General features: G+C 49.1%; 2 protein-coding genes across 7 annotated transcripts in view; one reads left to right on the top strand and one right to left on the bottom strand.

Moving 5' to 3' along the window:
* Positions 1-844, bottom strand: part of Sbsn (suprabasin) — a 4,736-nt gene extending 3,892 nt beyond the window's left edge. For 2 of the 6 annotated variants that reach the window (XM_031386116.1, XM_031386117.1), the window contains exon 1: positions 3-800. In XM_031386116.1, coding sequence (XP_031241976.1) covers positions 3-758 — 756 coding nt within the window. In that variant the 5' untranslated portion in view covers positions 759-800. Of the gene's footprint in view, positions 1-2 lie in introns of all 6 variants that reach the window. The other 4 variants (XM_031386121.1, XM_031386118.1, XM_031386119.1 and 1 more) reach the window with 4 other exon arrangements.
* Positions 845-9,305: 8,461 nt separating this feature from the next.
* Positions 9,306-10,157, top strand: part of Gapdhs (glyceraldehyde-3-phosphate dehydrogenase, spermatogenic) — a 16,354-nt gene continuing 15,502 nt past the window's right edge. The window contains exon 1 of the mRNA XM_031386115.1: positions 9,306-9,555. Coding sequence (XP_031241975.1) covers positions 9,414-9,555 — 142 coding nt within the window. The 5' untranslated portion in view covers positions 9,306-9,413. The remainder of the gene's footprint in view (positions 9,556-10,157) is intronic.

Below are 10,157 nucleotides of genomic sequence, written 5' to 3'. Positions count from 1 at the left end.
ACCCCCTGGCCAAACTTCTCCGCCTCTCTCCCGCCCTGACCAAAAGCATGGTGAACCCCCTGGCCAAATTTCTCCGCCTCTCTCCCGCCCTGACCAAAAGCATGATGCACCCCCTGGCCAAACTTCTCTGCCTCTCTCCCACCCTGACCAAAAGCATGATGGACCCCCTGGCCAAACTTCTCTGCCTCTCTCCCGCCCTGACCAAAAGCATGGTGCACCCCCTGGCCAAACTTCTCTGCCTCTCTCCCGCCCTGACCAAAAGCATGATGCACCCCCTGGCCAAACTTCTCTGCCTCTCTCCCACCCTGACCAAAAGCATGGTGCACCCCCTGGCCAAACTTTCCTGCTTCACTGCCCCCCTGGTTGACCCCATGATGGATGATTTTGTTTGTCTCCTTCCCAACCTGTCCAGCGGCGTGGTTGACCCCATGGGCAAACTTCTCTGCCTCCTTTCCTGCGTGTCCGATGCCATTGTCGATGTCGTGGGCTACTTTGTCCAAGCCATGTTGCACACTTTTGCCGGCCTGGCTGCCCATGTTGCTAATTCCATCAAAAATTTTCTCCACTTCCCTTCCAGCTTGAGTGATTCCATTATTGATGCCTTCAAGGGCCTTGCCCACCTCTTTCTCTGCATTGCTCAGTCCTCTGCTGAACCCTTCTATGACCTTCTCAATCGGATCATCATGGGCTGCCAGAGCAGGCAGAGCCCCCAGGAGCACTAAGAGGCAGCAGGAGCTGAGCAAATTGGCAAGATGCATGTTGTTGGGAAGGCAGGGAGGATGCAGAGAGGAGCTGGGGAGTGAGGCCGCTATTTATCCTTCACCTCCCTCCCTCTTCCCCACCCCTCATGACTCAATCGCTCCTGTGAGGCTCTGACTTCGGTCCAGTCAGGGGGGTGTTTCCCAGAGACATTTGGGATTGAGAAATTGAAGAGGAGGAGGAGGAAGACAGGATGAGTCATGGACGAGATCCTTGCCTCTCTGCTCTTTAACCTGCTCAGGTCCTCCACCCCAGTAGAGTTCTGCCCTGTCCAGCCCCCTCCTGTTTTCCTCTCTCCCCGACTAGTCATCCTCCTTCCTTTTGAACCCACCTTCAGGCACCCTCCATCCCTAATCACCCTGTCAGCCCTCTTAGAGGGCTTGCTCTACAGTATAACTCCAGAAGAGTGGAAAGCAGACATGGAGAAGAGAACCCCCAGGAACTGAGGGAGTTGCCCGATTTTGTTCTTGGGAGTCCCCTCTCCCACCCTTCTCTCTGCTCCAGTTACATGGCCTTTGTCTGAGCTCCTCAGGCCACCCCACCTCCCCAGTATGGCTGTCTGTCCACTTTTCACGTGCCTGGAAGCTAGAGTATGACCCAGCTGCCTCCATTCATTCCACACCTGGCTCAAATGACCAGCATGTCAGAAAGCGCTTCCTGGCCATCCCCTAGACACAGTGTGGTATGATAGGTATGGCAATTGTGTTCTGTGATGTCACCCTTCTGTTTCTATAGACCTTATCGCAATTTGAAATTGTTTTTAATTTTTAACACTGTGTTTCACCTTCTAGATTGTTACTTCTTGCAATCAGGCCCTTTGTACTGGATAGTGCTATGACCCCAGTTTACAGGACATTAACTGAGGCCCAGAAAGTATATTCATAGATCGAGCTCATGGATGGGGAAGAAGCCAAAGGAAGAGGCCAAGCCTGAACCCATCTCACAGGGTGCTGGAGAGAAGGGGTACTTGGGTCCCCATTACATGGGGTCTCTTGGGGAGGGCCTCAAATTTTGGAACCAGGATCACATGTTCATGACAGAATCCAGGCCTCTCTCCTCCCAGTTCCTGGGCAAGGGCTGGGGGCTGATTGCCATGAGCTGAGAAAGGACGCAGTGGTACCTGAAAAGCCGGTTGAGGCAGCCCTAGGGAGAGGCTTGGAGACCTGGTGGAGCAGAAGCTGCCTCAAACATGTGGGCTGGGGGCCAGGACCTTTTCCTTCCTCCGTTCTTTCCCTGGGGCCTCCAGTACCCTGACCCAAAGCCCCAAGCATTGTACTGTTGGCTCAGAGTATGGGAGAAGCAGATGGGAGCCTGGCCTGTGGTTGAAGTCTGGTGTTAGAAGGAAGGGCAGGTAATGGATCTTCCCCAGTATGTCTACCTGGGGGATGGTCTAGAGGGAGGCAAACAAGGTCCAGTGGGTGGGGAACAGTTGGGTGTGGCGTGTGTGTGTGTGTGTGTGTGTGTGTGTGTGTGTGTGTGTGTGTAGATGTAGATTTTAATGCCAACCGTGAGGCTGAGCAAGGAGGGAGCAGTGGGACATTCAGGCATGGAGGAATGCGGGTGTGCACAAGCAGAGGAGGTAGTTATCTGTGTGGGTGCCCAGGTGTGGCTGAGAACCAGCACGTGTTGTCAACTTCAAACCAGAGCATGAGGTGGTCCCCTCAAAGAACCAACAAGTCACACCCAGAACCAAACACCTCAGGAGCATGTGCCTTCCCAGCTCTGACAGCATACAGCCCAGGTGGCTAATTGGACCACTCTACAAAGTTAATCTGTTTCTCAAGTTCACACTCCAATGCAAAGGTAGATCTTGGTCTCATGTCACTACAGCCAGGAGCATCCTGCATCCCTTAATGATGGAGAGTCAGAGGCCAGGCAGAGAAGGGAGCCAGGGGCATCAGAGTCCTGGAGGTGTCAGAATCCTGGTCCACCCCTAAGATAGATAGGTTCGGCTTACCCTTTTTAAAAGGTATCCTATCTTTTCTATGTTTTGTTGTGATAGGGTCTCCTGTAGCCCAGAATGGCCTAGAACTCACTATGTACCTGAGGCTGGCCTTGAACTCTTGGTCCTCTGGGACTGCAGCACACATGCACCATCACTCTGTATTTTCTTCTCTGTCCTTCTCTCCCTCCATTGGCCCCTCTCCTTAGCTTCCTGTCATCATTTGCCAATGGATTCGTGACTTCTCACTTTTCTCCTTAACCAAAACGTCAGTGGAAGAAGCTCAGACTCAAGGATAACACGCTTTATGACACAGTGCCCCAAAGATGTAGTATATGTTCGTATGGGGTGTTCATTCACCTCTCTAAGAGTGTCATAGCGAGAGCCTTACCGAGAACCCCTCTCTACAGAGGGACTGGCCAGGGCTTCCCAGCTCAGACTAGGATCTACCACAGTTAGAAAAGCAGGTACACCTCTAGTGAATGTAGAGTTTCTGTTCCCTGGTATCTGGCAGATCTGCCCATAAAATTGATCTAAAGCAGATGTTGGGAGAAGAGCTCCTGACTCTGTTTCCTCTCTTGCTATTAATCAGATTTGTCACTTCTAACATCAGACTTTGGGGGAGTTATTGGTCTTTTTTTTATTATTATTGTTAAGGCTAGAGTCTCATACAAGCCCAGGATGATTGCCAGCTCATAGCAATCTGCATGCCTCAGCAACCCAAGTACTAGGATTACAGGGCATGAACCACCATGCCCACCTCTGGGTGGGGGAGTCTGGATGTATTTTTGAGCTTGGTTTTATGAGACAGGATCTCTGCATGTAGTTCAGGCACACAGAACTCCTCATCTGCCTGCCTCAGCCCCACAGGGGCTGAGATGACATGAATATGCCACCATACAAAAGAAAACTTTGCCCAATAACATCTGGATGACCCACCCATACATACCGCTTTCTCACACGTGCTGGGCAAGTGTTTACCACAAGGATCTTATATCCTAGATGGCTTTTTTTTTTTTTAATTTTTTCATTTTTATTTTTGAGACAGGGTCTCACTTTGTAGCTCTGGCTATCCTGGAACACACTATGTAGACCAGGTTGACCTCAAACTCCTGGGCTCTGCTTGTCTCTGCCTTCCAAGTGCTAAGGGTAAAAACGTGTGCCAGAAAACCCAGACTGTTTTAAATGTTTTTATTTTGAGACTAAGGAGGCCAGGCTGGCCTGGAACTCACTCTGTAGCCCAGATAGGCATTGATCTATGATCCTCCTACCTCAGCCTCCAAGTGCTGCAATTACAGATCCACGTCTGTCTCTTCCAATTTATTTTTAGTTCAGTTCTCCAGGGCCTTGCCAACCTCTCCCTGTCCCATGGCCAGTTCTTGTGTGATATGGTTCTGGCTTCAGTTTTATGAAACAGAATCTCTATAGGTAACCCATGGACAGCTTCCATGGGGGCTTGGGGAAGGAAGATGTTATGTCATTGTATGAGTTTTGAGCTTCTGCCCTTCTCTCTAGGATGGTGACTCCTATCTGTAGCAAAGCCTCACACCCCCTTGGTCACAGCTGCGTGTCAACCGGCCCTGCAGGTGAACTCATATGTTAATGAGTCACAAAAGCTCATGTGAGCCCTTGGACTGGAGGGGACATTTTTCACTTGCTTTTTTTTTCTAGACACTTCCTGAAAGCCTGTTTTGTAAGCTTTGCAAACTATAATCCCAGTATCTAGGTTAGGCTGGAGGACCGTAGCAATTTAGAGGCCAGCCTCAGCTACATAGTGTGATCTTGTCTCAAGAGATGAAGAAGAACGGTCTTGAAGAGGAGGCTCAGTGGGTAGGAGTATGGACTACTCTGCAGAGGACCTGAGTTTAGTTCCCAGAATCCACATGGGTCCATCTGTAACTCCAGTTCCAGGGGACTCAAACCCTCTTCTGGCTTCCAAAGACGCCCAGAATCACACATGGTGCACAGACATGCAAGCAGGCAAAACGCTCAGACACATAAAATAAGTATTGTTTTAAAAGAAGGAGGAGGCCAAATTTGTGGCAGATGCTGTTCTAGATGCCGAGACACAGCTGTGGAGACAGCACCCCTCCAGGATGCACAGTCGGTGAGGTTGACATGCAACAGGACATCAGGAGGTGCTAAACACAGGAAAACTCCAAGGAAAAGAACAGACCACTATGGGGAGACATGGCTTAGAGGTGGCTTCAAGACTGGGGATGAGAGACTAATGAGAGCTGATGAGCTGGCTCAGAGGGTAACTGGTGATTGCTGCAAAGCCTGAGGAACTGAGTTCAATCCTGGACCCATGGGATGGAAGAAGAGAACCAGCTCCCACAAGGTGTTCTCTGGCCTCCACACAGAGATATCTGGGGAGAATAAATAAAATAAAATTAAAATAACCCCAGGGGCATCTCAGTGGAAGAAAACTTGCCTAGTATGCCCAAGGCCCTGGGTTCAATTTCCAGCAAAGAAGAGAAAATAAAGGAAAATACTGAAGGAGTAGGGGGAGCGGGTGTGTTTGTCATGCATGTACAGACATACCTGACTTACCTGTGCTTCCTAGATGCTGAGGGATGGGTTTGTTTGTTCTTTTTTTTTTTTTAAAGATTTATTTTATTTATTTATTATATGTACACTGTACACTGTAGCTGTCTTCAGACACCCCAGAAGAGGGCATCAGATCTCATTACGGATGGTTGTGAGCCACCATGTGGTTGCTGGGATTTGAATTCAGGGCCTTAGGAGGGGCAGTCAGTGCTCTTACCCACTGAGCCATCTCTCCAACCCTAGTTTGTTTGTTCTTTTTGTTTGTTTGTTTTTTTCGAGACAGGGTTTCTCTGTGTAGCCCTAGCTGTCCTGGAACTCACTCTGTAGACAAGGTTGGCCTCGAACTCAGAAATCTGCCTGCCTCTGCCTTCCAACTGCTGGGATTAAAGGCATGTGCCACCACGGCCTGGTAGTATGTTTGTTCTTAATGATTTTACTTTTTATTTTACATGTATGGGTATTTTGCCTGAATGTATGTCTGTGTGTACCTGGGGCCTGTGGAGGCCAGAATGGAGCATCAGATGCCCTGGGACTGGAGTTACAGAAGATTGTAAGCTGCCATGTGGGTGCTGGGAATCAAACCCAGGTCCTCTGAAAGAGCATTAAGCAGTCTTAACCACTGAGCCATCTCTCCAGTCACTTGTTTGTTTGTTAGTTTGTTTGTTTGGATACAGGGTCTCACTATGTAGTCCAGGCTGGCCCCAAATTGTCCTCCTGTATCAGTCCCCCAGGTACTTATCTACTTGACCGTTTTTATAAATTGAACATCTGTGCCAACCCAGTGTCAGCACATACCCCAGCTCCATCTCTTCAAGAGCATAGATAGCCAGGAGCAATTGTTAGCAGTCGTGTGGTTTAAGATATGTGTGGGCAGGAGTGGAGTTCAATGGCAGAGCCCATGATTAGCCTATGTGAAAATCTGGACTCAATCCCAAGAATCCTCCTACACCCAGCCAAGGGTAAGAACCAAGGTATACACATCACAGGTTACACGTTTAATATAATAGAAAATTTATTAGGCATAATTAGCTAAGTGCTCTGTGACTCAACCTCAAGCTAAAACATTTTTTTAATGCACTGTTATTTTTTAATCTATTTTATTTGAAAATGTATTTTAAATGTTTTCCTTATTTAAGTGTGAGTGCAAGTATGTGGGACATAGAACTGGAAAGGTACAGCATTTCCAAACCCTGGAAAACTCAGAAATTGAGATTAGAATCTCATCCTGGAACAAGCAGGAGTAGAGATAACTGTTAGAGATAAATCCCTCCCTGTTTCCGTTCCTGCCTCAGAGCACCATAACCGATAACCCTGAGACCTCCAACCAGGCAATCACAGGCAGTCAGTCACATAGCACAGCACCTGGAATTGGTCTCCATGCAAATGAGGCATCTTAGCAGCCTCAGCCTTAATCAATAACCTTCCCCCCACCCCGGCTGTTCTCACATCCTTCTCCAAAACTATATATACAAAACCCTTGGTTCACCCAAATAAACTGTATGTTCAAGGCCACCCCAAATAAAGAAATATGAACACGCTAAGATCATCTCAGAGAGCTGCTTCATTAGAGTCAGAGAAGGCCTTTGCCTAAAAGAGTCATAGCACTAAGATCCTTGGAGAAGCCTCCCCACCCCCAACATCCTGTAAAAGACAGTAGAAGACACAGAACCACAATATTCGTCCCTGACCCTGCTTCACCCTTCCCACCCTGGTGGGCAGGGGTGTCTGATGCCCTGGAGGGCAGAGTCCAGACACCCCCAAGAGGAGAGATAGAGTCTGGGACCACATGGGTACTTAGGGAGGCCAGATGAAACTGTCACCAATGCTGGAGCTGGAGTCACATGGGTTGTGTTCCACTCCACAGCAGTATTGGGATCTAAACTAGTGTTATCTACAGGAGCAGCAATGTCCCTTAGCCACTTCGTCAGAACCTGCAGGCAGAACCAGAACACTGTGGGGGAGCGGAAGGGGGGCCTGCAGTTCATCTGGCTGAAATAAATACTTGCATCATTTCCGTGGCCTAAAACGTAAACCATAGTATTGGGAAAGCATTTTTATTTGAAACTTTAAATAACTAAAGAATATTTAAAAGTTGTAAACTATAAAGTATAAAATGGAAACTTGTGGAAATTTATTTTCCTTAATAAAAAGAAAATGGGCAAGGCAAATATGTTCTTTGTTTGTTTGTTTGTTTTTGTTTTTGTTTTTGAGACAGGGTTTCTCTGTGTAGCCATGGCTGTCCGGGAACTCACTCTGTAGACCAGGCTGACCTCGAAATCAGAAATCCGCCAGCCTCTGCCTCCCAAGTGCTGGGATGAAAGGCGTGCGCCACCACTGCCCGGCTGTAAATGTGTTCTATTGATGGATTGAGTAAGTTCTAAGTTAAACACAGGGTTGAAGACAGTCCAGCCAGGTGGTCCATGCTTGACAACCTCTGGATTCAGTCCCCAAGACCTACAGAGTAAAGGAAGGAAGGAGCTTACTCCACTGCCCACCACACGTATGACCACATACACCACACATACACATACACACACCACCACACGTATGACCACATACACTACACACGGACACATACACATACACACACCATCACACGTATGACCACATACACCACACATACACATACACACACCACTACATACACACACACGATAAATTAATGTAATTTAAAAATCATTAAATGTCTCACTCTTGAAGTCAGTGGGACATAAACATAAAAATAAGAAGACAAAGCTCCATGCTTCCGGAGTTTGTAGGTATTCTTGAGGGGGCTAGATCTCTTCTCTTGCTTCTGCAGTGCTTGGATACTCCAGGCTAGCTGGGCCACAAGCCTTTTTAGGACTACAGATGAATGCTCACATCTGACTGCACGCACGGGGGCGCATGCGTGCGTGCTTGCGTTTGTGTGTGTGTGTGTGTGTGTGTGTGTGTGTGTGTGTGTGCGTGCGCGCGCGCGCGTGCGCACACGCGCGCACGTGTGCTAATTCTATTTTTTATTTTTGTTGTTTTTGTTTATTATTTATGTTTATATATTACTTTCATGGTTTTAATTTTTATTTCGTTATTTTGTTACTTGTGAGAATCCCCTATATGCATAAAATGCTTCGATCATGTCCATCCTGACCTGGCCTGACCTGACTTCCCACTCCTCCCAGGTCCCCTCTACCTCCCACCCTCTAATAATTTCATGAAAATTTTTAAAGTTTTTATCTTGCACGTGAGTAGTTCTGTCTGCACCAGTGTGCAACACATGAATGCAGTGCATAAAAGGGCCAGAAGAAGGCAGGAGATTCCCTGGATCTGTAGTTATAGATGGTTGAAAACCACAGTGTGGGTACTGGGAGCTGAACCCCAGTCTGTTGTGAGAACAGCAAGTGCTCTTAATGGCTGGGCCTTCTCTCCAGCCCGGTGTACTCCTCTATGTCTCTGTTTAAGTCCACACAGATTTGTACTGCTAATAAGATTCATAGGAGTGGGGTTACCTGGTAGTGTTTGATTTACAATCCCAGATAAAAAAAAATCTACTCTTCCTTTCCGGGGGAGCCATCAACCTTCTGCAGCTCCTGAACCCCTCCCCCACCCATGAGAATGTTGCCGGCTTTGATCTTGGCTGGGAACCAGGCCTGCTGTGAGTTCTTCAGGGCAGCTGTCCTATCATGTTTAGAAGAACCTGTTTTGTTGCTGCCCTACCAGACCTGTGGATCTTACAATATTTTCTTCCTCTCCTCCACCTCGGTGAGAAGAGCCATAATTAAAGCTAGAACAACCAGGCAGCCAAGGGGAGACCAGCGAGGGGGATTCTAGACATTCCCCCACACAGGGGAGAGCAAGGGAGACTCTTCAGAGATCCAAGAACAGCATGGAGCAGGTGGACCAGGGGAGGGAGGAAAAGAGATGGCGCCCATGAGATTCTTTGTGAACCTTGTGGATTCCACTCTAGATACCAGAGGGTGGCCTTGAAATCCTATGTAGGATTCTCTAAGGACTCTAGAGTTGGGGAGGGGGAGCTAGGACTCCACCCTGCACACCACTTCCTCTGTGATGTCACTAGGCAATGTGACATCATCAGAAGCTCAGGAGCCACTGGGACCTTGGGAGCTTCACACCTCAGTAACACCACAGAGGGGCCCAAGACAGCCAGGCCATGAGATCTTAGGCCATGTCGAGACGTGACGTGGTCCTTACCAATGTTACTGTCGTCCAGCTAAGGCGGGACCCATGCCCATGCCCATGTCCATGCCCATGTCCATGTCCATGCCCGGGTAAGGAGAGTCCTTGGGGGTGGCCCTGGGAAGAGGAGGAAAGTGTGGTCCGGGAGTCTACACCCTCATCCAGGGTGCGCAGAGTCCTGAGACCCTCCCCCAACCAGAATGCTTCTCTCTGAAGGCACAGGCCAGGGTGGGCCCTTCAGGCCTCTGTCTTCTGGGATCCTTCCCTTCCTCACTCCAGTGCTTCCACTTGGGATGGGGGTGGGATTGGGAGCTATGCCCCCAGGACTGCCTGAGCTTTGGGTTCTAACAGTGAAGAGGGGAGAAGCAGAGGCCAGAGGGTGTGGGGGGGGGGGAGGCAGGGAGGCTGGAGAGGAAGGGGAAACCAGAAGCATTTGTGACAGGTCTAGGTGGGTGTGCGCCCCACATTTCATTGATGTCTCTGATGGTCAGGGACAAGGGGTCTGGTAGGCTTGGTCCTCCCTGGGCTACAGGGAGCAAGGGTGCTTGCAGCACTCCAGGGCGGGGCTGCCCCTGCTACAAGCAAGGGAGGCATGTGTTCATTGAGCCTCACAGCTACCAGGTGAGGCCTGGGTGTTCACCCCCATTCTATGGAGGCCAGCAGAGGTCGAGAGGGCAAGCCTCCTGCCAGGCTCCCAACCAAGGAAGGAATGGTGGAGCTGGGATTCTCCCGG

The sequence above is a fragment of the Mastomys coucha genome, unplaced genomic scaffold, assembly GCF_008632895.1.
Source record: "Mastomys coucha isolate ucsf_1 unplaced genomic scaffold, UCSF_Mcou_1 pScaffold21, whole genome shotgun sequence".
NCBI lineage: Eukaryota > Metazoa > Chordata > Mammalia > Rodentia > Muridae > Mastomys > Mastomys coucha.
The sequence above is the reverse complement of the archived record's forward strand: the minus strand, read 5'-3'. Positions and strand labels throughout refer to the sequence as shown.